Source organism: Trichomonas vaginalis, chromosome II (genome assembly GCF_026262505.1).
Source record: "Trichomonas vaginalis G3 chromosome II, whole genome shotgun sequence".
Lineage (NCBI taxonomy): Eukaryota > Parabasalia > Trichomonadida > Trichomonadidae > Trichomonas > Trichomonas vaginalis.
The window spans coordinates 11,482,411-11,506,598 of NC_067204.1; the positions used below are offsets into that span (position 1 = coordinate 11,482,411).

The window sequence follows — 24,188 nt, forward strand, 5'->3', positions numbered from 1 at the left end:
TGAGATAGGACGGTTATTTTACAAAACTGACAACACTTTGACCGAGTAGTTTTTTGTGCTGAACAAAAAGTGTCATATAAACATCTGTCAAAAACCGCTTTTTAACTTCACTTAAAATGCCACGTAAGCTACGTAAGAATATACGTAAGAGGAAGAGAGCATTGAAACATCCAATAGTAAAACTGACACCACAACAACAGTTGCAACAACAAATGCTGAATGACCCCACTATGTTGCAACAAATGTCAAGCAACCCTATGCTCTTAAACCGAGTTCTTGGTGCACAGAGTGGAGGTTTAAGAGCGGCACTTTTAGCGAAAATGGCAGGCTATGGTGGAGCTGCAGACGGAACAGCTTATAACCCTCAAAGTCAAATGAATTTGAGTTCACTCAAAAATCAAATAACAGATGTCAAAAGTCAAACATAGACATACAGAAACAAATAAGTGAAAACGAAAAGAAACTAGAATATGACAGACACACAAAGAAACTCAATGAGTTAAACGTAGAGAAAAAGAAGAAAGAAGAACAACTGAAAGAACTAAGTACAGAGGAATATGCGAAAAAAGTGTCAGAAAAAGCAGCAGAAGTAGCAAAAATGGAACAAGATGTTGTAAATTTGAAAAACCATACTACTCAATATAAAGTACTGAAAGATGAAGAGATAAAACAAAAAGCCCTGAAGACATATATGGATAGCGATGAGTATAAAAAAGAAGTTGAAGCAAATGTAAAGGCAGAAAAACTTTTACAGTTGCAAAACCAAACCGTACAGTATGAAAACTTAGCACAAGAAAGTAAAAATAACGACGCAGCCATGCAAAAGGCAATGAAAAGCGCAGAATATATAAAAGCTAACAATGACTGGTTAGATGCCCAAGCCAACGCTAAAGCAGCCCAGCTTATAGGGTCAATAAGGACAAAAATACAAGCGGATGAAGACAGTTCAAATGAAGCTTTAACAAATGCTGACTTTAAGAACGCCTTCGAAGCTCTTCATAGTAAGGTGAAACAAGTGAACGATTTCTCATCTGGAAAGAAACTGAAGTCTGAAGGTTTCGACAAAGAGTTAAGAGAAGTAGCACAAAATCTGACGAAAATAACAGATGCAACAACGAGACAGGCAGTTCAAAGTGCCTATGACGCCGTTAGAGCAACTGTTGTGGAAAGTCAAGAAAAAGAGTTACAACAGACCAAAACAGACCTAGTAAATGCTTTCTTAAAAACGAAAAGTCAGGTAGGACACTATGCTGCAGATGGAACATATGTGCCAGCTGGTGGAACTTATATACCAGCTGGTGGAACTTATATACTAGCTAGTGGAACTTATATACCACCAAACCCTCCAAGAGAAGCACCTGCACCAGGACTACCTAGAACATTTACATCGTCACATGGACACAGACACAGGCATGCACCAAAACCAACACAACAACCAACAGTTCAAAACCCTGCACAACAACAACCACAACCAACAGTTCAAAACCCTGCACAACAACAACCACAACCAACAGTTCAAAACCCTGCACCAAAACCAACACAACAACCAACAGTTCAAAACCCTGCACCAAAACCAACAGTTCAAAACCCTGCACCAAAACCAACAGTTCAAAACACTGCACCAAAACCAACAGTTCAAAACACTGCACCACAACAACAACCAGCACAACAACCACCTCCACAACCAGCACCACAACCAACAGTTCAAAACACTGCACAGCAACAACCACAAACAGAGCAAGGACATAAAAGAAGTAGAGAACAAGGAAACCAAGATTTCTTAAAAATGCTTAAGGAAAATTATGGTTACCCAGATACTCTTGACTTTAGTAACAGATATAAAGAAGCTATTAGAAAGTTCAAGGAAGGAAATATTGACCCGAACCTATTTAGCTTTATGGTTCAGCACCAAATGGGATATAATTTCAAACCTGGAAAATACAAGCTCGCTAAGGAATATGATTTAATAGCATATCATCCAAATGACATGACTGAATTTACTCCGAGATATTTGGTGTCAGAGATAAATGACAATTCAACTATCTTCATGAAACGCGTAAAAAATAAAGACGGAACGAAAGAAGAAAGGGTTATGAATGCGGATGACTTAAATAGGGAACTTGTTAAAAACGGTCTCGGAATATATGAAATGCCAGCAGATGAGGTACAAGAAACTCCACAGGAAGAAGTTCAGATACAACCAGACATGGAAGAAATAGTTCAGCAACAACAGCTAGAAGAGCCTGAAGGAAACGAACAAGTCCCTCCTTTGGAAACTAACTTCACAGAACCAGATGAAGATTTGGAACAGCCGAAAAATCTTGACCCTCAACAAGAGTATGAGGTGAATATGGAATCTTTCCAAGAGTTTAAGAAAAATTCGGCTGACAGAGTAGAAGAATATCGAAAAATGTTTGCCGACATACAAAAAGACTCCAACACCAGATGAAAATATTCAGCATAGAATGGAAGTACTGAAAGAAAATGTACACAAATACAATAACCCTTTTTACTTACGACCATATAACGTTCAATCTTTGGCTGAACTCGGTGAAAATAAAAGGTTAAATTTCAACAAACATATAGAAATAAACATTGTTTAAAGTTCATTCAGAACCTAACCAATATGGAAACAAACCTACTTTTGTTTCTGCAGACTATGGAACTACAATGAGATGGGGTCATAAAGCAAATCCGGATAGGTGGTTCATAAACTTACAACCACAATTCCAAGAAGTTGTAGACGCAATGGAAGTGAATGGTGAACCAGATTTAGCTGGTATTTTCAGCGCGGCTTTAATGCCATTGAAAGATATGAAAGATGCAGATATTTTGAACCAGTATGAAATGAACATGGCTGATGGAAATATAACACCTGACGTTCTAAAACATTTATCTCAAAGAACTACACAGAACCATAGAGATGGTATATTTGGTGAAGAGTTTAGAAAGAGAGTTAGGGAGAGAGAAGGAAGAGAACCTATTGTACATGACCTTGCAAACGAAAGTTTACAAAATGTCATAAAAACTTACTTTGCAGACAATGAAATGAGAAGGGATGAATATTTAAGAAAACTCAAATGGACAGTACCAAATGAAATGTTAGTATTGAAAAACATGTTCCTTGACAAAATAAAACCAACTACAGAAATAAATGACCCAAGCCTGAAACGTTGGGTAAAAGCTTTCCCATTCACAAAAGATATTGTTGGTTACATGGAAAGAAAACCAGAATGGCTACAAAAACATATATTTGGAAACGAGCTTATTCCATATGGACAAGCTCTGTTTGAAGAGCTTGAACCGGAAACTCAGGAAAGAGTCATGCAAACAATAAGCGAAGACTCAAATACAAACTATGACAAACTCTTTCTAGGATATAGGATACCTGAGATGGGCGACCAGAGCCCAAAGGCAAAAAGGACATGGGAAATTTACAACATACTAGGTGAACATGAGGCAAAGATGCAACAACTTGAAGCAGAGGGCATGTTACCAAAAGCGACACCAAAGAAGAAGAGAAGAGTAGAACAAAGTGAAAGTAGTGAAGAACAAAGTGAAAGTAGTGGCAATGAAGGAAAAAGAAGAGTTAAAAACTCAGTCAGGAAGAAAGTAAAGCTTGGTCCACGTGGGTTCTATTATGACACATAAATCCAACTATTCTATATTTTTACCCATATGAAATGTACGCCGCTCAGAATATAACGCCAACAGTTTTGGATGCCATGAACGGAAATGTTTCCGAATGGTATAACGAATGCGACAATGCCATTAGAAGGTCAGAAATAGTTCCTGGAACTTACGAATATACAACTGCTGTTTCTTATGGAAACGTAGGTGAGTTTGGAGAAGGTTCTTCAACAACAGTAGATATTGCTTGCGACAGGTTTCATATAATTTCTATTGACAACTCATTCTTATACGTGGAACAAGACATTGAAATAAAACCTTCTACCAAGTTGTCTGACAAGAAAGGTTGCAATGGAATTTTCTATGTCGGATACCAATATGCTCCAGAAGTTTTCATGGGATATAAGATATATTCTAACTCTGACTTAGTTCAAACAGTAACATGGGCAAACTATGAATGGTTCGCTTTGAGAAACTCAGTACAACCACAAGCTAGAGAACAAACAGACCAGTATGCAACTATTGAGAAAATAAGAAAACTTGACCCTAACGTTCCAGGAGTTTATGTTGACCTTTCTGGACAAACTGCAGCAGCAGTAACCAAAGTAAAACTGAAACTTAGAGTTCCTTTGTCATCTTTCCTCATCTTCAGGTTTTTAAGATACTTGCCAAACTGGGCAGGAAAAATTTCTATTGAACTTACTCCAAGCAAAAATAACTTAGTCATTGCACCAACACAAGACCCATTCACTCTTACAGACGTAAAGGGAGCAAATCAAACGTCATTCGCCGAATTTTGCAAAGACAAAGTTGACTTAGACTTTGGTTTCTCAAACCTCAACACTGAAGTAAAGTATTATTTCAATGCTGCTGGAACTGCTTGGGACCCAGTTAGGTTTACATGCGAACAGTTTGAATGCAAGAGAATAGAAAGCAGACTTGCAGTCTATATGTTGGACCCAGATATTTCAAATGCTTTAGCTGCCAAATATATTGCAGTTCCACTTATGTTCCCTATACACCAAATATCTGTCAAAGACTTTGCAGGTGAAGTTGGAAACCAAAATCCAGGAACCGCAGGTGCAAGAACAGATATTGCTTTAACAACTGCAATGAAACACGCAGATACTATGTTTGTACTGTTCAGACGAACTATAAATGACTATTCTTGTTTCTACAACCCCGGTATTAAATATCATATAAACATAGATGGCAAATATTATCCAAGAGAAGAATATTCTACAGTTGAGGATATGAGGTCATACAACTTGACATTAGATGCTATGAACTTTAACAACAACTTCACAACAACCATTAACCCTGAAATGCAAAGTTCTATTATGCCATATGTGAAAGTATGGACCCATACAGGAAGTCAAAAAACTCAATATACAAATGGAGACCGTTCAAACTTTTGGCTTGGCATTCCATTTGCTGACTCAGAAGACTTTATGGGTGGTATTTCAACTGTTGGTACTGTACAAATACAATATACTGGTGACAGAGACGGTCCATATGAACTGAGAGCAAAGAAGTTTACAAAACCAATAGCACTTTTCACGGAAGATGCTCTTTTGAAGATTCGTTCGATGAAACCTGCTGGGGCTCCTCAGATTGGCATAACGACAGCTTCCATCGAGCAGATTTTGGCAGCAGGTCAGTAAGTTGTTCTTGAACTGACTTCTCTCCGTCAAATATTGACAGTACGCCAGTTTTGACATAAAATTGTATTATAAACTTTCCTTTAGAAATATCTGTAAGTTTTGTTGTTATATTTTTGTCTGCTTCAAGAACTTTCACCATTTCAGTTATACCAACTTTCTTTGCTTTATGAAAATATTTTGGTTCAGCAAAGACTGCTATTCTATAACATTTACCATTGTTTGTATAAAGAACTATTCTGTCAATGTATTTGTATTGTTTGTGTGTGTAAACTTTGTTCTGCTTCAATTCGAAGAGATATCCGAATACGTCCATATTTTTATTCTAAGTAAAATGTCATTTCCGAAAAATAGAAGCGTAAGTGTTTCAAAAGGTTTAATGGCGGTGGCAGATGTGAAGTTAAATTCACCAACTCAAACAAACAGTCAAAGTGTTATTGTCAATGTCAAAGAAAGAGATGTTGAAGTGGGGAAACCATACGAAGACGAAGATGGTATAACAATTGTTCCTGTAAAAGAACAACCAACATACCCTGAAGTTAGCAGAGACTTAAGTTCTGTTGCAGATATTCGAAACGACTACCAACAACTGAAAAACAAACTTCAAACTCAGGAGAAGATTTGTCAAGCTTTAAGTATAATGTTAAACTTGGTCGAACACAACCCTGTAAAAGTGAACTCATATGTCATTGCACCTCATGAAGTTTTGAAAGAACTATTGAAACTTTTGACAGAGGCAGACGATATAAACATCAAAGAAATAGAACCCGACGTTAGTTGCTGTGGTGTTTCATATAATGTCATTGACAAGATATACGTTATGAAAGGAGGTGAAACGTTGAACTTAAAATATAGTTTCCCAGACGTTATAAAAATATTTGACGACCACAACATTTCATTAAAATTTATTTGCTAAGTAAAATGGCAGAAGACACAATGGTTTATACTATTACGACTAAAAACCCTGAGTCATATAATTCTATAACAACAAACTTACAAAGTCCTCAAGGACGATATTGTAAACTAACCTTAAACACAATGACGACTAAAGCTTGTTTTGCTCTTTTGACACCAGAAGATTTTATTGTTGTGAATGGTAAAAAATACTCCTTTGAAGATACTTACTCAGATATACCACCAACAGGTTTTGTTGACTTATTTAATACTTTAAGTACGGGTGTAACATGTGCTGCAACTAGAGCAGGTTTCATTATGTTTGGATGTCCGACTGAGTTTACTCTAAACGATATGAGCTATAATACAAAACTTATATCTGGTTTTTACTACCAACAGTTTCCTATAACAGGAAAAGGTGTCATACAAGGAATGTCTGTTCCATTGACTTTAAGTACACCTATTTTATATATTGTTTCAAACTTAGGTTCAAAGTGTTATTCGAATGTCGACAGAAACTACTATGACCAAAAGATACTTATGCGTATAAACAACACTTTCTCTGCTGGTTTGCCTATTGTTCATTCGAATGCAGAATTTTCAACCTTAGTGAACTCAAACACTTTGGCAAGTATAACGTTGACATTAGTTGACGCAAACTTTGTTCCTGTAAAACTTTTATGTCCTATGTATTTGTCAATGACGGCAGAAAGTTTCGAATTGGAAGATGCAACTGGTGAAAGTATTGTATTACAAGAACAACTTCAACAACAAATAGCTCAAGAACAACAAATGCAACAAATAGCTCAAGAATAAAAAAAATATTTTTTTTATTTTTATAAAAATGTACAGAATAGATGTTTCAGATTTTTATGACTTCCAAGCATTCAGAAATATGTGTCCATTTCGAGACTATAACAAAGCAGTCGAGAATTTGAAACGTTTAGTCATTTATGTCGACTCTGCCCCAGAATGTTATGTTATGAAAGAATGGGATGTAGTCTTTAACAAACCAAGAGCAACAATAGTTTCAGAACAAGAATGTAAACAGAAACTTAAGAAAATAAAAGTTGTACAAGTTGGCATGAAGATGTTAGATGCTTGGGATATCTTATTGTCAAAGTTAGAAGATTTTTCAGTTCGTGGTATAAAGTTCTATACACCTTCTCCAAACTTCTATTCTATCTTCACTGGATATAAATACGAACAAGTAGAATGGAAAGAAAATATTATAGAAGCTTGGTTAGACCATGTCAAAGAAATTATATGCAATGGAAACGAAAAGGTTTATGAGTATATCTTATGTTGGTTTGCAAACATCTTACAACATCCAAGTGCTAAAATGAAACTGCTCTCATTATAATTGGAAAACAAGGAACAGGTAAGAACACATTCTTTACAGATATTTTGTGCAAACTGTTAGAGGGCTATTCGAACCCTAATATGACAAACTTAGAAAACATCTGCGGTAAATTTAACTCTTCAATAGAGAATATGAAACTTATAGTATGTAACGAACTTCAAAGTATAGATACAACAAAAGTTTTAAACTCAGATGCTTTGAAGAGTCTTATAACAGACAAAGTTGGAGTTGTTGAAAGAAAATATAAAGACCAAAGAGTTTGTGAAAATGTTGCAAATTTCATTATGGTTTCAAACAATGCTGTTCCGATGAAGTTAGAAAGTTCTGACAGAAGATATGTAGTTGTCAGAACGTCAGAAGCTCATATGCAAGATACAGAATATTTTGACGACTTAGCAGAAACTTTGACATCTGACTTTTACAACCACTTGTTCTCATATTTCATGACATTAGATATTTCTAAGTTCAATCCAAGACAAATTCCACATACCGAAGAGAGACAAACATTGTTAGAAGCAAACAAGAGTGTATATGAACTGTTCATAGATGAAACTGACTTTGTGTCATTAGATGAAAGGTCATTGTACGATTCGTATAAACAATATTGTCAAGAATATGGTTATATGACAGCGTCTAAACGAACATTCTTGGCAAATGTCAAAAGTCTTTTAGATGTTCAGAATGGTGTATATACAAAGAAAAATTTTTCTGAGTAAATTTTAAAAAAAATATTTTTTTTATCCGATAGAAAAAGATGGCAAAATTCATCTCAGTAAACAAGTACATGTCAGGACTTAAAGAAGAACTAGACCCATTCACATATTTGAATGTTTACTTCTACCATTTTGAAAAGTCTTCATTCAGCAAAGTTTGGAACATCGAACCAGTTAAGTTTGCTATTGTGACTAAAAATGGTGCGAAATTTGAAGACTTAGACATAGAAGGTTTGTTAGCAGTCAAAGAAAGTTTTGACAGAAGGTTCTCAAACCTTAAAGAAGGCAAAGCATACAAAACTTGTTATACCTTATGAACCAAAGAAAGCAGACGACTATGAATATTATGAGTCTAAAGTTGTAGAAGTTCAAGGTAAATTAGGTAAAAAGATTTTAGAGTCTAAGCCAGTGTTTGCTCCTAAAGAGGAAGAGAACATTGACATTGACCCAGAAATGTTCTAAAAATAAAATTTTATTTTTACATGTCAAATTTCTTTTTCTCTGGAACTGGTTCAGGTTCTTTCTTCTCTTCTTCTACTTTCTTTTCTTTCTTTTCTCTCTTCTTCTTTTCTGGTGGAGTTATGTCAAACTTCTCAGAACCATATTTTTGTAAAAGTTCTTTGTCCTTTAATAGCTCTTCTATTCTGTTTTCTATTTCATCTTCAAGAACAGTGCATGTGTCTTCTTTGCATTCTAAGAAGTTTTGTTGGACTTCATCTCTCCAAGAGGCGTCATCTCTGTCAACAAGTCTGTCATTGACAAATTTTAAGACTTCTCTGCTTAATGTTTTATGGTTCTTGTCATATTCCCAGAAACAGAACTTTAGAACAAATTCACCTTTCTTGTTTACACTATGTAAGATTTTATGGTCGACAGATGTTTTGCTGTCGAAAAGCTTGTCTCGAATATAGATGGCGAAATCGCTAGACATTTTCTAAAAGATAAAAATTTTAATTTTTCTAAAAATATGTTAGAAAAAAAGTTTGCTGACATTGACAAAAAATTTGAGAATGTTTTAAACAAGAACAAGAGGAAGTTGGAAAATGCTCAGATAAAACCCATACATGACAAGTTCTTATTTGCTCAGAATGGTATAACAGGTCTAATTGCACCACCTGGGTCGGGTAAGACTTTCACTTATCTTAAAATGGCTGCACAACAACAAGAACTAGATGAGAAGAACCCATTCTATGAGTTAGTTGTTATTTGTAGTACTTCTGGTCAATTTGACCAAACCGTCAATTCGTTCAAAGATATTATAAAGAAGTCTAAGTTAGTATGTATAAAAGACTCTGAGTTGTTAGATTGGATAAAGAAAGTACCAAAGAAGAGTTTTGAAGTACAATGCTATAAATGAGTATATAAATTCGAAGTTTAAAGACCCAAATGAGGAAATGCAGAGAATATTAGAGAAGAAACACTTCAGAAACAAACAGAAAGAGATAGAATACATTTCGAAGAAATTGCAATCTTACGATTGGGAAGACTTACCCTCATAGATGTCTTCTTATCTTAGATGATTTCGCCTCTCATCCTTTGTTAAAGAACAGAGAACAAGATATGTGTCGAATTCTAAGAAGCTCAGACACTTTAACATTTCAGTTGTCATTTGTGTACAGACAGCAAAGAGTTTAAGTAAGGATGTAAAGAGAATACTTACTGACATTGTACTTTTCCCCGGATTGTCCGAAGACGATTTCATGGAACTTATGAAAGAGTCCATGGCAGGTAAGTTTGACAGACATGAACTATGGGAGAAGTACAAAGTCATACAAGACCCTCATACTTCTTTCAGAATTCATATCTACGCAAACAAAGTTCAAATTGTAAAAAGTCAAGCGTAAAAATAAACGCTTTACATGTATTTTTCAGCAACTTCGTCAAATAATTTTATAGCTTTATCTATCTCATCTACTTCAAACGTTTCTTTACCTTTCGTGGGAGCACCATACATTTTCTCAAACTTTTCAAGTAGTTCTGTTTCTGCAGCTCTCATATCGTTAACAAACACAACCTTGACTCTATTGACTATACTGTCATATCTTTGAGTTATATTATATGTTCTTCCTATCTTATATCTTTTTGTATTGAAGTCCTTCGGTTTCTGAACGATGTAAAGTAAGCCTTCACTGCAACGTTCCGTATCGAATGAACCATATGTTATGAAGTTATATCCAACAACTGGGTCAATCCATAACAAAACTATTGGTATAAGACTTTTGTCAATGAGATATGCTGTAGTTCCATAGAATCTTACCGATATCATAAGCTCAGGATTTCTTGTCAAAATTTTCTGAGTTGAAGCAATTCCAACCCAATGCCATGTTTTCTTTCCAGATGGAGATATAATGTCTGACAAAGAATATTTGTTGTATTTCTTTGAGTATCTTACGTTTAAATCACCTATTCTAACCATTTTGGTGTCATTGTCTATCTTTCTAACTGTTTCAAACTCAGTGTTTGTCATATATGTATTTACATACAAAATAAAAAATATTTTTTTTAAAAAAACTAACTTTATTTTTTCTATCTTGTATCTTAAGGAAATTCATGAAATTTGGTCATTTTTTCACGATTTTAGGGATTTTTTTTACGAAGTGTTAAAGTTCTCTTCGTAAAAAAATAACAGTTATATAATGAAATTTGGTCATTTTTTCACGATTTCAGGGATTTTTTTTACGAAGTGTTAAAGTTCTCTTCGTCAAAAAATAACAGTTATATAATGAAATTTGGTCATTTTTTCACGATTTTCATGAGTTTTATGCAAGACCAAAAAAAGTCTAAATCGCAATTTTTTACGATTTTCATGTATAAAAGATATGATTTCAGGGATTTTTTTACGAAGTGTTAAAGTTCTCTTCGTAAAAAAATAACAGTTATATAATGAAATTTGGTCATTTTTTCACGATTTTAGGGTAGATGGTTTTTAGGTGTCACCAGGTCCCTCGGTCCCTCGGTCAACTAACATCTTTTTGAAAATGGTGACAACATGACATTTTGACAACAGTCCAGGAAATAAACTTCTTCGTATATGTTTTGTCATGATTTCATCGAAATGAGTGTATATGTTTTGTCAAGACTTCTTCATCGAAATGAGCGTAAATCAGACAAAAATATATTTTAGGTGAAGAGGTGCGATCTCACCTCTTTTCTCACCTGTTTTCTCACCTCTTGAATTTTCATGATTTCATCGTACATTTTTTGTCAAGACTTCTTCGTACATGTTTTGTCAAAACTTCTTCGTATATGTTTTGTCATGATTTCATCGAAATGAGCGTAAATGTTTTGTCATGATTTCATCGAAATGAGTGTAAATGAACCAAAAATATATTTTAGGTGAAGAGGTGAGATCTCACCTGTTTTCTCACCTGTTTTCTCACCTCTTGAATTTTCATGATTTCATCGTACATGTTTTGTCAAAACTTCTTCGTACATGTTTTGTCAAGACTTCTTCGTATATGTTTTGTCATGACTTCTTCATCGAAATGAGCGTAAATCAGACAAAAATATATTTTAGGTGAAGAGGTGAGATCTCACCTGTTTTCTCACCTCTTTTCTACCCTCTTTTCTAACATGGTCTAAAACACACAAAACTCATGAAATTTCATACAGAATTCAATAAAAATATATTTTATGTTAGAAGGTTAGATCTAACCTGTTTTCTCACCTGTTTTCTAACCTGTTTTCTAACATGGTCTAAAACACACAAAACTCATGAAATTTCATACGGAATTCAGCAAAAATATATTTTAGGTGAAGAGGTGAGATCTCACCTCTTTTCTCACCTCTTTTCTCACCTCTTTTTTTTATAAGCGTTTTACATGAATTGTACGATGTATATTTGAAATTCTAAACAGTTTTGTAGCTTCTATTTCTTCTGTCAGTACATCGAATGTTTTAACTATGCCGAAAGTCTCTTTATATTTCTTCTTGACGTCAGATAGAAGGAAATCTTCTGCAGTTGGATAGTTTTTGTTCAGAAATTCTAACATGTCCATTTTATCTTCTGCTGGCTTCTCTACTTCTTTCTTTAAGTCAGCATAGTCGTTTCGCATACGTTCTATCTCTTTGACGGAGTAGTTATATCTCCTCATTGCCGCTTTACATTTAGAACATTGTGGGTTCATTTTAGCATTGTACATTGAAACCTTACCTGCTAGAACAACTAAGGCGTCAATGGTTTTCTTTAACTCAAAAGTTGCTGGTTTTATTTGTTCATTCCATATTTTACCTCTTCTATCTTTATCTCTTATCTGCCATACACATTCAGCAACTAACGAAACAAAGTTGTCGTAGGTCTTAAACTCCCCAGATTTATATATGTCAGAGATGTTCTTATATACCATGTCGCAATCTTTGTCCATGACTTTGTGGTTGCAATGAAATCCAAGAAACTCATAGTTTACCTTACGAATGAACTTCTTTATTTCTACCGAGTCGGTTGCTTTGACTTCAATTTCGTCGAATTCAGGAATAGTGAGCTTTTGTTGTTGTATTTCAGGAAGTTTAGGTAGATGGTCGATGAGGTCCTGCATTTCGTAAAGATACTGTTCATTTGTTTCATCTTTTGCAGTGCAATCTAAATCTCCTTGGAGAAGTTCCTGCTTTATCTTCTGGATTTCTGTTTCGAAAGTATATGAAGAAGGAATGAAGCTTTTCATCTCTACTAACATTGATGTTGGATTCATAACTAAAGAGTTTGGTGAAGTTGTTGCTAACATGTTCTTACAATAAGAATAAAAAATATTTTTTTAAAAAACTAACTTTATTTTTTATGTTTTTTGTGAAAGTGTCAAAATTCATGAAATTTCAAGAGTTTTCTACGATGTTAGAAAAAATGTTAGAAAATGTTAGATCTAACATGCTAACAAATATATTTTTTGGTGGTACGTCGACATTGTTCTGAAAACAGTACAAATATTGTTCTGAAACAGTACAAATATTGTTTCTGAAACAGTACAATATTGTTCTGAAACAGTACAAATATTGTTCTGAAACAGTACAAATATTGTTCTGAAACAGTACAAATATTGTTCTGAAACAGTACAAATATTGTTCTGAAACAGTACAAATATTGTTCTGAATCAGAAAAATATTGTTCTGAAACAGAAAATTTTTCTCACAAATTGAGAGCTTTGACGGGAAATATTGTTCTGAATCAGAACAAATATTGTTCTGAAACAGTACAAATATTGTTCTGAAACAGTACAAATATTGTTCTGAAACAGTACAAATATTGTTCTGAAACAGAACAAGACTAGTTCTGAAACAGAACAATGGACAACATCGAGCCATTAGATGAGGCAATTTACCTTATAGAGATAAATGAAGTTGTTAAGCAGTACTTGGGCAAGGACAAAGCCAACAAGTCCCTCGGCTTCTGGTTGTCTGGAAGAGGTGCGCTGAAAATCGAAATTGAAACCGGAATTCCAATTCAAATACCAGACGGGACAGCCTACGACGACATAAAGCAAGCAAAGAAAGAAGCTCTTCTCAAGTTCTTTGCCAAACGTCCTTGGATAAAAATACCAAACAGAGAGAGTCCAATTCCACGAATGAACCAAATTCTCCGAGGACTCTTACACTTCTCGGGTCAGCCGTTCTACATAACTACAGAAGGTGACATGGTGACCCCTTCAGTAAACATCTCATTTTAACTCACTTTTTTCTATCTTAAGGAAATTCATGAAAATTCAACGGGTGAGAAAACGTGTTAGAAAACAGGTTAGATCTAACCTTCTACCCTAAAATATATTTTTGGTGTAAATTTCAAGAGTTTTCTACGATGTTAGAAATGAGGTTAGAAATGAGGTTAGATCTAACATGCTAACATAAAATATATTTTTGGTGTAAATTTCATGAGTTTTCTACGATGTTAGAAAAGAGGTGAGAAAAGAGGTGAGATCTCACCTCTTCACCTAAATTATATTTTTGTCTGATTTACGCTCATTACGAAGAAGTTTTGACAAAACATGTACGAAGAAGTCATGAAAATTCAACGGGTGAGAAAAGAGGTGAGATCTCACCTCTTCACCTAAATTATATTTTTGTCTGATTTACGCTCATTACGAAGAAGTTTTGACAAAAACATGTACGAAGAAGTCATGAAAATTCAACGGGTGAGAAAAGAGGTGAGAAAAGAGGTGAGATCTCACCTCTTCACCTAAATTATATTTTTGCCGAATTCAGAACAAAACTCAAGAGTTTTGGTTGAAAAAACAGGTGGAGCCAAAAGTGGCTCGACCTCAAAACAAGCATTTTGTGAAGAATATAGCAACCGCCGGAATTCTGGCGGTTGGTTTTTATACAAAATTCAACGGGTGAAAAAACAGGTGAGAAAACAGGTGAGAAAACAGGTGAGATCTCACCTCTTCACCTAAAATATATTTTTGCTGAAAAATGACCAAATTTCATGAAAATTCAACGGGTGAGAAAACAGGTGAGAAAACAGGTGAGATCTCACCTCTTCACCTAAAATATATTTTTGGTTCATTTACACTCGTTACGATGAAGAAGTCTTGACATTTTCCCGACTGTTGTCTAAATGTCATGTTGTCACACTTTTTCAGAGAAGTTAAAATGACCGAGGGACCGAGGGACCGAGGGACCTGGTTCCACCTAAAAGTATTTTTCAATACTTTTTCAGCACTTTTCCGTAGTTATATATGAAAGACAATTCGAGATAAAAGTCATAGTACAATGGTATAATATGCTGCACACCATTTGTTGTGAACCAAACTTGAAAGTCAGAGAAACTGTTACTAGGTGGTTCGTAGAATTTAGAAGCAAAGTCATAAAAGTCCTTACCGATACATAGAAAACTATTGTTGCTTGAACTGAAACTTGCATGACACATAACATTTTGAGGGTCGAACACATTTCTATAAACTGTCAAATCTGCTGGTGGAAGTATAAATTTAAATGGACCATCTGGTGGTAATGGTTCGTTCTGGTTTAGTAACCGAAGAAATTGTGCCCAAGAACGTTTGTCTACTCCCCAAAATAAAAACTCTGTATCTCTTGGAGGGTTAATTTCAATCTTTTGAAATGAAACGGTGGAGTTCATCTTGTCATATTCTAGTTTCAGATAGTATGTTCCATTTAGTAAAGAGTCGTATTTTTCTTGAAATTCCCAATAGTATTTGTTTATTTGAGTTTGAAAGTCATTTAGAGTTTTCTCAAGACTTTCGTCTGAACGAACTGTAAAGATTTTCATTTCATCAAATTTGTCTATTAGACCATCAGAACCTTTATACTGCCCATGAAAATATACTGCGAACATAAATGCGTTAGTTCTATTTGAAAACAAAACTCTTCTAAATCCTATTGCCTTTGCATCTGAAGGACTTTGAAGCCAACGAACTGGATAGTCAAACCTGTATACTCGGGATGAAATTTCTTCATCTGAAATAGTCCTACCAGCATTTGTAAAGATATAGTCTAACGGTTTTGTATCTGCTACTTTTGTTCTTTGTTTTTCAACCTGAAGCATTTAATATATGTAAAAATATATGGTTTAAAAAACGTTTTTACTTCATGCAATTTCATATTTCTCATCTAACAAACATGTTGTCTGACTGCTTGAGGGTTAGGTTGGTATCGTTCGAACTTGACACTTGCAATTCCTTCAATTGCATTCAAAATGTCTGAGTCGGAGTCAAACATTTGTTCTCTCTTTGTAGTCTTGAAAGCGTCAAGAAGTTTTGCAGCTGTTGTGACATTGCCATGTGCATAGTAAATGTGACCATCCAAATCTGTTATAGTCAATCTGAGATTGTGTCCTTTCTTATTTCCGTCTTGTATGGCAGCAAGTACTCCCATGAAGCCTTCTTTGTTCTTTCCTTTGTCAAAGTTTACTGTAAAGGTTCGACCGGATGTAATTTGACTTCTAACTTCACGATACTTTTCATATGCATATCTTGTTCTTTCCATGGGAGCATGTGCGTCTTCACCTTTTCCTTTTTTCCTTCTCAAAGGATGCAATTGTTCGTCATGTTTCCAGTAGAATCTGGCAAAGCCGTCGTGTCCCTCAACTTGAGGTTCACTAACATCGAAAGGCATGTCCATAAGACGTTCTTCTTCTAACCTCTCTAGTCTGTTTGGATAATTTGCACGTGCTGTTTCCAAATCCATTTCGTAGCGAAGACCAGACAATTTGTCATAGACTTTTATGGGTCTTCCCTTCCTATATTTAAACTTCTTCGAAACTCTCCAACCATAACTTTGCAACTCTGCTTTTATTCTAGCAGATTTTCTATCCATTCTATATGGGGGCATTTTTATAAAAATAAAAAAATATTTTTTCTTTACTTTACATAACCGCCTGAAGCCATAAGTCTTTGACGCCAACCCATACCAGCTAATGAAGGTTGACTTGGTTTAGTTTGGAAACTAAACTTTGGTTTTGGTTTATCTTCAGTTTTTGGTTTCTCTTCTTCTATCGGTTTTTCGTCACTTTTCGGTTCCTTTGACTTTACTTCACTTGCAGGAATAGTTGTGTCGTCAACATCTTCATAAATATCATATGCCATTTGTTTTTGTTTTCCTTTCAACTTTTTGTGTTTGTTGTAAAGTTTAGAATATTTTGACTCTAAGTCAATGAGATGTTCTATAATGAACTGTTGGTCAGTGAAGTAAACTTTTCCATCTGTTGTCTCGAAAGCTCCTTCAGACTTCAATATTTTATTTGTGAGAGTCTGTTTCTTTTTTGAGATACTAGCCGTTCCATTTTTATGAAAAGTGACTTTATAGTTAGGGTTTGTATTTCCAGACCTGGCACTTTCTATTATTGAATTTTTCTCTTCATCTGTAAGTTCTTTGACAGGTTTTGACAATGGTTCTGAACTTTTTGTTTGTGGTGTCAAATCTACCGTTTCAACTTCTTCGGTCATTTCATCTCAGTAAAAAATTTTAGTTTGGTTTGTTTTCAACTGGTTGTTGTTGTTTTTTAAGTCGGTCTAAAACTTCCTGAGGTATAGGAAGAACTTGACAAACACGTTGTGTAACTGCTGGAAGCCGACAAATCCATCTTGAACTCATTTGTCTCAATGCTGTATTGTTCATTTCATCTCAGTAAAAAACTTTACATTCCCCACGTTTGAGGTGGTTGCGGTTGGTTATTGTTTACCCACTGTTGTGCATGGTTATATCCTCTGTTAAAGAATCTTTCACCTTGGTCCATATAGTGTCCTGCTTGGTTATAGTAGTCATTTGCTTTGTTATAATAGTTTCCTGCTTGTCTTCCTACATTGTCCATCCATCCTTGAACTTTTCCTCTTGTTTCAGGATTTGGAATAAGATTTGTTGCATCTCGTGCTACCTCCCAACCTTTCTGTACAGTTTGTATAATAGGTTGTGCTTTCTCTTTAAGTATACCTAATGTACTCAAAATCTTCCTTCCAACTCCAAATACACCTCTGGCTATTGTTCCCACTGCGGGTAAAAATCTGGATGCAACTCCTGCTAACGCGCCAAATAAACCCATTTCTTATGGGTTAAAAAATGACGAATTCAAACAAGGACCCCTATGTTTCTAAGGCAACAAAGAAAGCACTCATGATAAAAATCTTTAGTTCAACACCAAATGCTTGGTTTATGGATATCTTGGAAAACATTCCGAGAGTTAGAACAGATGGACCACCATACTGGCTAATATTTGTCGGTCAAAACACAAGATACTGTGAAGCCATACCATTATGGTCCAAAAATATTTTAGATGTGAAAACTGCTTTGACAATATTTGTTGACAAATACCATCCAACAAAACTGACATCTGACTGTGAAAGTTCTTTCAAATCAGACGATGTAAAAAACTATCTGCGTTCAAAAAATGTAAACCAATATTTCATTGTCGACCAAAACCATTCTGCTCTTGGTGTCATTGACGGTTGTATAAAAATGTTAAGAGACTTAAACCAACCACAAGGTGGTGAAGCAAATGAAATGTCATATGACGACAAATATAGACACTTCTCCATGGCAAAGATGAGACAAGTTTTAAATATTTACAATAGCCGTAAACAAAAAGGTTTGGGAAACCACTCCCCCGAAGAAATGAAAAACAACCCTGACTTAGAGAAAGACTATATATTTAATAATTTAGTCAAAAGAGACAAACAAGAAAGAATGCCGGGCTTCAAACTTCAGAAAGGTGACAAAGTAAAAATAGAAATACCTAAACGCGACCCATATGAAAATACTATTGACTATGACAACAATGGGAACCCGACAGGTACTCACATTCGTGTTCGTAAAAATAGAAGAAAGTATACAAGAGAATATTATGAAGTTTTAGGCAAACATGGCAAAATGTACACACTGCAAGCAGAAGATAAAACTACTATTGCCAGACCTCGTTTTCAAACTTGTCAAAGTTCAAGGTGGTATACTTTCAAAGACAGTTCCTAACAAATATAAGACAACTCCTGACGAATATGCTAAAGAAGTTGAAAATGACGACTAAGCATTTCTATACCATGCGTAAACTGTCATGTAAGGTGGCATGTAGTCTTTACTTTGTCCCGTTGTTTGCGTATACCCTGAAACGCGATGTGTATGGTTTCCATCTCCCTGAGTGTTACCCCAGAAACAATTTATAGCAAACTGAACTTCGTCTTTAACATCATATCCTTTACCTTTTTTCATTGCTGACCAATCCCAAAAATTATGCTTATGCCAACCTGCTTGAGATGTACTTAAATCTATGTAGTGACTATGTGCAGGTAAATTTGCACCTGAAATCGTTTTACTTCCACCTGTTTCCTTTGAAGAGTTTGCACAATACAAAAACCTGTCGACTATTGAGTCCAAGTTCCAAAACCAAGTACTACTTCTGGTCTGGTAGAGTTCATTGACGTATAAATAGAGCCTATAGGATATAATGTTTGAAGCATTTCTGTCTTTAATGTTTGAAGCTCTGTTTTGTCTGCTTTCTTGTCATATAAATCTTGAGCAGTGAATTTAATATTATGTTCATCCTTCATGACATAAACATCTTTACATCTAATGTTTCTCATCGTCGTTATGTCGTCATCCGATGTTAAACCTTGTGGAAAGTTAGGAGGTTTCCAATATAATACATCCCCATCAGGTTCTTCAACCGTTCCTTCAATACTTTCTATACCAACAGTTGTAAAACTTGTATGTGTATGGTTCTTGTCTGCTTTCTTCTCTAACTCATCGTTAACATATGTTTTTATCCGCTTTAAGGTCTAAACATCCTGAAACCCATCCTGTATCGGCTTTACTTTTTAAAATCTTCGATGTCCATTCATGGTACCAGTCAACCCTTTCTTTCATTTCGTTATCTTTTTCATCCACATATTCCTTATCTGCTTTCTTCTCTAACTTACTAGCCACACATGCTAACTCATCGTTTAACATATGTTTTATCTGCTTTCTTTTCAAGGCTAACGTTTAAGTCTGTTATTTCAGATATAGAAATGTGTATGTCCAACGGCACTTTTCATGTTTAAGGTTTCTTGTAAGTTTGTAATATTTGCAATGGTATGTATATGAGTCTTTTTAGAATATTCGTTTTCAGCTCTTGTCACTTCACTTGACATTTTATTGTCAACATATGTTTTGTCTGCTAGTTCAGGGATGAGTATGTTCTTTTGTTGCATAAGCTTTGTTAGCTCTTTTCTTCTTCTTTTGCTATTGCATCGTCTACATATGTTTTGTCTGCTTTGTTGTCAACATCTGCTTTCAAAAGAAGTTCAGATATAGGTTTCTCGTTTAAAGTTCCTTTTGTTGGATTTATACAAACAGTATGGTTCTTATTGTCTTGAAACAGAAAACTCATCTGTCATTGGGTTTAATGTCAGTTTTAAGTTTCCTTCTTTCAATGACTCAGATATCTTAGAATAGTTTGAAAAGTTTGTTGTGTTTCTTATTTAGAGCTTGTATAATGAGTTTGTCGGTTGTGTTGTATTTCTCTCATCATAGACGCTGTTTCATTTGACATTTTTATTCTAGATAAAATATGCTTCCAATAGAAAAAGAAAATTCAAGAGTTGCTACAACTAAACCATTAGATGAACTTTTTACGAATGTCGGTCAAAAAGTTTGAGACAGAGAACCGTAAAGCATGAAGGCTATCGTTTTGACTACCCGTTAAGATGGTTAAGAGACCCATCCGTCACAAAAGCTATTGGCTTTCGTAGAATGAAGTTCATTTCAGAAAGCCATACATGGTTTCCCATTTACGGTCGGTTTTGAAGTTCGATACTATAACAAAGAAAAACGTATGTATGAGAAATTTGAACAGGGAAAACTTTTACAAGTGAATTTGCTTGTAAACTTAGAAACAACTCTTCAAGCTTTTCAAGAAAAAATAAACGATATCTATATCGAATATGCAAACCAAGTATAACATTGACGAGGAGAGTACCATCTCGATATTATATATGACAGGAAAAATGCAACTGTTAAAATCAATAGAATAGAAGACCTTGGAGAAAACGTTTATATTTCTACAAAATATAACAACTTGGCATGGTATAGATTTATGAGGATGTTAAATCAGCCTGCAGCATATCCAGTACACCCGGACTTTTATGAAGTCGAAAACCCTAATGGAACATATGAAAATGTTTTCGACTCAGATGCTATTATCGTTCATGCTTTCATTTTCTGGTGCGCAAAACTCTTTTTTATGCTTGGCAAATGACTTTTACGAAAAACCTACAAAGCTATACGAACCACCAAGTGGAAGTATTTCAGACTTTCAAGTATGGTTTACAACAGATGGAAGAAAGAGAATAGTTCCATTATACCATGCGTTTTACTTAGAACTTAGTTTCATATACAACTACTATCGAACGGTAAAAATATAATTTTTTAATACGGTTGAGGTGTTGGATTTGGTTGCCAACTAGACTGTGGTGCAGGTTCAGGCTGTTGTATAACAGGGGCTTGTTCTTCTGGTTCGGGGTCTTTAGGTATAATACCAACAAACTGACCTACTCTTTTACCAATATTTTTGACTCCGTTCCAAATTCCTCTTCCTACGGTTTTTATTCCATTCCATATACCTCTTCCAACATTTCGAAAGAAGTTTCCAATACTACTGAAGAAACCCATTTTACTATATGTAAAAATCTAATGTCCGCCTAGTCTCTTACGTTTCCTGTTGAGTTCCATAGCATTCTTTAACTGGAGCTCATACATTCTGTTTCTCCTCTGGTAGAAAACATATTCTGGGTCAACTCCTGTGTTCGCGTCATCTGCATAAAGTTGTTTATATCCCACTTCGGGGTTTGTATAAAACTCTTTCCATCTCATATTTGCATACCATGGTGGCAAACCTAACGCAGCGTCATTTGACATGGCAGTTTGCATTTGTACATCTGTTGGCACTTGACCATAGTTTGCCATTGCAGTTTGTATTCTAACTTCATTTGGAATATTCTCTGGGTTTGGTTGTCCAGGTTGCTGTGCATTCGCTAAGTTCTGTGCGTCCATTTAATATTAGATAAAAATATCTCTTACGAGTACATATGCTGAACATTTGCAGGCATTGGTTCATCTTCATATTCTCTGTACTTTTCTGCCACGTCAAATAAATAAATGACACAATGGAAAAAACCTAAAACAAGTAGTCCTATTTCAAACCACATTTACTTACTAGTAAAATTTCTTTGTTATGACACTTTCTCCGGTTTATAGGACCTCTCTCATATTCTATCTTGTCATATCTAAACTCATAGTCATGTATGTCCTCTAACCATCTCATAACGGTTTCCAAACCACTTTTATCGGATGTAAAGTAAAAGCATGGATGGTTATGTAAAACGTCTAAAGTTTCTAAAGAGTCTCTCAAAGTCCAGTCTACTTGGTATTGAAAATCCCATGTGTTATAGAACGGCGGGTCCACTATAAAGAAAACATTTTCCTTGTCTTTATATTTTTCATACAACTCTGTCCAATGACATCTCACAAACTCTATACCCTCAATATATTTTTCTATGTCCTCTTTGAAAACATTTGTATAGTTAAGATATAAAACTTTTGACATAAGTGTTTCAATGTCATGAACTCTTATAGCACCACTATATAATAGTCTAGCAGATATACTATCCCAGTCTATATATTCTGCTTTTTTCAAAACCTCTCTCACAATATTTTTCTTATCTAATGGTATACGTTCCATCTTACCTATAGGTATCTTTTCTTTTAACGCTTTCAATATATTGTTTGTGTCTGGTATATGTTTGAGACGGTCCATATAGTTGTCGAAGTCATTGCATATAATCTTTGAGTCTGGGAATATTGTATGGCACAAATGGGATATATAGAAACTTCCACCGAACAAATCTACAAATGTTAGACCATTCGGTAGTTTCTTAAGTTCTCTCAATAGAATATCTTTACATCTACTCTTATTTCCAAAGAAGGGTAACGGTGGTTTTGTAAAATTCATTTATATATAATAATAAAAATGTTTTTTTCCTGAAAAGTGACAGAAAAGTGACAAAACATGAAAACTACTCGGTCAAAGTCTTGTCGGTTTTGTAAAATAACCGTCCTATCTTGTTTTCAAATGGAGAAAAGGCTTCTCAAAGTATACTTCCTTGGAACGCCCGTAACTTTTCTGTAGCGACGATAGACCCTTACTTGTCCGGACAAAGTTCTACTATTTTGAGTGCTCTACCAAAAAAGTCAACGACGACGACTCTCAAAAATTTTTATGGGCTAGAAGGGGCGCAGCCCCTGGGAAGCCCCCTATACCCAAAAAACTTCATTTTATACTTCATTTATACTAAACATCTTCAGGGCTAGAGGGCACGAAGTGCCTGGAGGCCCCACTACCTTTTTTTTTTTTTTTTTTTATTAAATAAATGGCATACAACATCCTCTAAAATTCGATAATCTATTTTATCTGGTTTTACTTGTTGGGTCATTTATGTAAGAATAAAAATTAACTTTAATTTTTTTAATGGTTTATAAATAAATATATTTTTATTTTTTATTTCATTATGTATGGGCTGAGTGTAAATGTCTTACAATTTTGAAAATTTTTTAAATCTTGATTTATTCAAAAACGTAAGAATAAAACCGTAAGAATCATATATTTTTTAATTAATATGTTAAAAAAATGATACAAAATCGCTCGATATTGTATGAATTCTTACGTTTACAAAAAAAGTCACAAAACCCATCCTATCCTACTACTAAAATATCGAATTTAAAATGCTTAATTTTTCCATCCCCTTTGCATGTATGTTCTGTTTCATACTTATTTTCATTAATTATCGAATCAAAAAGGAAGCAAAAAATGAATGTTTTGCTATGTCGAGTATTAACTAAGTTGATCACAAGAAATATAAGCAGTTGGATACATGAAATTATAATTAGAATGATACATTTTAATTAATTCTCTAAAAAAAAATTAAAAGTAATGTTTCTTTTTACTTATATGAAAATAATGTACTTCTATTTTAACTATTTAAAATTAATACATAATAAAACAATTATCTTTCATTTTTGAAAATTTAACGATATGCAACTATATCTAATAAATTCATATTCTCAACTTGTAATAATGGGGTACTCATCAACTGACATTATAAATATGATTTCTATTTACTTTTACAAAAAAATCAGAAAAATCAGAAAGCGTATGATATATGTTAAATGCAAAGGCAATATTTGGTAGGATGTATATTAAAATATTATGATGTAAAATATATGAAATTGGCTTAAAATATCTTGGCAAACTCAGTTCTTAAAAAATTTACAACAACGTTAGTGCTTTCAAAAATCGAATGATTCGAAAAAAAGTATTCAATTTATTTCCTTTTATTTAACATAAATAGACTGAATAATAACTATACATAAGATTTAATATTTTCAAAGAAAAATACCAGACAGCAAAATTAATATATAATTTCAATTCAGTAAGTCAAATATTTTTTAGTATTTTTA

The 24,188-nt window shown here is 34.4% G+C and overlaps 14 protein-coding genes and 5 pseudogenes across 19 annotated transcripts, besides 1 other annotated feature; 9 read left to right on the forward strand and 10 right to left on the reverse strand.

Moving 5' to 3' along the window:
• The first annotated feature begins 116 nt into the window (after positions 1–116).
• Positions 117–1,158, forward strand: TVAGG3_0527030 (annotated as a pseudogene). Its single transcript has one exon. A coding segment is annotated over exon 1 (1,042 nt).
• A 236-nt stretch (positions 1,159–1,394) lies between these two features.
• Positions 1,395–1,784, forward strand: TVAGG3_0527040 (uncharacterized protein; the record flags this gene model as incomplete). Its single annotated transcript, XM_051237473.1, has 1 exon — positions 1,395–1,784. One exon carries the CDS (start codon positions 1,395–1,397, stop codon positions 1,782–1,784), a length of 390 nt encoding a protein of 129 aa, XP_051095297.1.
• A 113-nt stretch (positions 1,785–1,897) lies between these two features.
• TVAGG3_0527050 (protein of unknown function, DUF4106 family) lies at positions 1,898–2,449 on the forward strand (the record flags this gene model as incomplete). Its single annotated transcript, XM_051237474.1, has 1 exon — positions 1,898–2,449. The coding sequence occupies one exon, from the start codon at positions 1,898–1,900 to the stop codon at positions 2,447–2,449; it is 552 nt and encodes a 183-aa protein (XP_051095298.1).
• Positions 2,450–3,737: 1,288 nt separating this feature from the next.
• Positions 3,738–19,061: a mobile genetic element.
• Positions 5,671–6,207, forward strand: TVAGG3_0527070 (protein of unknown function, DUF4106 family; the record flags this gene model as incomplete). The annotated part of the gene is made up of 1 exon (XM_051237475.1): positions 5,671–6,207. One exon carries the CDS (start codon positions 5,671–5,673, stop codon positions 6,205–6,207), a length of 537 nt encoding a protein of 178 aa, XP_051095299.1.
• Positions 7,680–8,264, forward strand: TVAGG3_0527080 (Poxvirus D5 protein-like family; the record flags this gene model as incomplete). Its single annotated transcript, XM_051237476.1, has 1 exon — positions 7,680–8,264. One exon carries the CDS (start codon positions 7,680–7,682, stop codon positions 8,262–8,264), a length of 585 nt encoding a protein of 194 aa, XP_051095300.1.
• TVAGG3_0527090 (uncharacterized protein) lies at positions 8,740–9,192 on the reverse strand (the record flags this gene model as incomplete). Its single annotated transcript, XM_051237477.1, has 1 exon — positions 8,740–9,192. The coding sequence occupies one exon, from the start codon at positions 9,190–9,192 to the stop codon at positions 8,740–8,742; it is 453 nt and encodes a 150-aa protein (XP_051095301.1).
• On the forward strand, positions 9,409–10,105 carry TVAGG3_0527100 (annotated as a pseudogene). The gene has a single exon. A coding segment is annotated over exon 1 (697 nt).
• Positions 10,213–10,728, reverse strand: TVAGG3_0527110 (organellar and viral DNA polymerase type B; the record flags this gene model as incomplete). Its single annotated transcript, XM_051237478.1, has 1 exon — positions 10,213–10,728. A coding segment is annotated over one exon (516 nt), but the record flags the coding sequence as incomplete, so codon positions are not given.
• TVAGG3_0527120 (organellar and viral DNA polymerase type B) lies at positions 12,068–12,982 on the reverse strand (the record flags this gene model as incomplete). Its single annotated transcript, XM_051237479.1, has 1 exon — positions 12,068–12,982. One exon carries the CDS (start codon positions 12,980–12,982, stop codon positions 12,068–12,070), a length of 915 nt encoding a protein of 304 aa, XP_051095303.1.
• TVAGG3_0527130 (uncharacterized protein) lies at positions 13,538–13,918 on the forward strand (the record flags this gene model as incomplete). The annotated part of the gene is made up of 1 exon (XM_051237480.1): positions 13,538–13,918. The coding sequence occupies one exon, from the start codon at positions 13,538–13,540 to the stop codon at positions 13,916–13,918; it is 381 nt and encodes a 126-aa protein (XP_051095304.1).
• On the reverse strand, positions 14,893–15,477 carry TVAGG3_0527140 (uncharacterized protein; the record flags this gene model as incomplete). Its single annotated transcript, XM_051237481.1, has 1 exon — positions 14,893–15,477. One exon carries the CDS (start codon positions 15,475–15,477, stop codon positions 14,893–14,895), a length of 585 nt encoding a protein of 194 aa, XP_051095305.1.
• On the reverse strand, positions 15,819–16,523 carry TVAGG3_0527150 (uncharacterized protein; the record flags this gene model as incomplete). Its single annotated transcript, XM_051237482.1, has 1 exon — positions 15,819–16,523. One exon carries the CDS (start codon positions 16,521–16,523, stop codon positions 15,819–15,821), a length of 705 nt encoding a protein of 234 aa, XP_051095306.1.
• TVAGG3_0527160 (phage tail repeat-like family) lies at positions 16,568–17,152 on the reverse strand (the record flags this gene model as incomplete). Its single annotated transcript, XM_051237483.1, has 1 exon — positions 16,568–17,152. The coding sequence occupies one exon, from the start codon at positions 17,150–17,152 to the stop codon at positions 16,568–16,570; it is 585 nt and encodes a 194-aa protein (XP_051095307.1).
• Positions 17,763–18,679, forward strand: TVAGG3_0527170 (annotated as a pseudogene). Its single transcript has one exon. A coding segment is annotated over exon 1 (917 nt).
• A 221-nt stretch (positions 19,062–19,282) lies between the features above and the next one.
• Positions 19,283–20,226, reverse strand: TVAGG3_0527180 (annotated as a pseudogene). Its single transcript has one exon. A coding segment is annotated over exon 1 (944 nt).
• An 18-nt stretch (positions 20,227–20,244) lies between these two features.
• TVAGG3_0527190 lies at positions 20,245–21,097 on the forward strand (annotated as a pseudogene). The gene has a single exon. A coding segment is annotated over exon 1 (853 nt).
• A 4-nt stretch (positions 21,098–21,101) lies between these two features.
• On the reverse strand, positions 21,102–21,344 carry TVAGG3_0527200 (serine threonine-protein phosphatase family; the record flags this gene model as incomplete). Its single annotated transcript, XM_001303393.1, has 1 exon — positions 21,102–21,344. One exon carries the CDS (start codon positions 21,342–21,344, stop codon positions 21,102–21,104), a length of 243 nt encoding a protein of 80 aa, XP_001303394.1.
• Positions 21,345–21,362: 18 nt separating this feature from the next.
• On the reverse strand, positions 21,363–21,725 carry TVAGG3_0527210 (uncharacterized protein; the record flags this gene model as incomplete). Its single annotated transcript, XM_001303392.1, has 1 exon — positions 21,363–21,725. One exon carries the CDS (start codon positions 21,723–21,725, stop codon positions 21,363–21,365), a length of 363 nt encoding a protein of 120 aa, XP_001303393.1.
• A 139-nt stretch (positions 21,726–21,864) lies between these two features.
• Positions 21,865–22,683, reverse strand: TVAGG3_0527220 (phage tail repeat-like family; the record flags this gene model as incomplete). The annotated part of the gene is made up of 1 exon (XM_051237484.1): positions 21,865–22,683. The coding sequence occupies one exon, from the start codon at positions 22,681–22,683 to the stop codon at positions 21,865–21,867; it is 819 nt and encodes a 272-aa protein (XP_051095308.1).
• Positions 22,684–24,188: the final 1,505 nt, after the last annotated feature.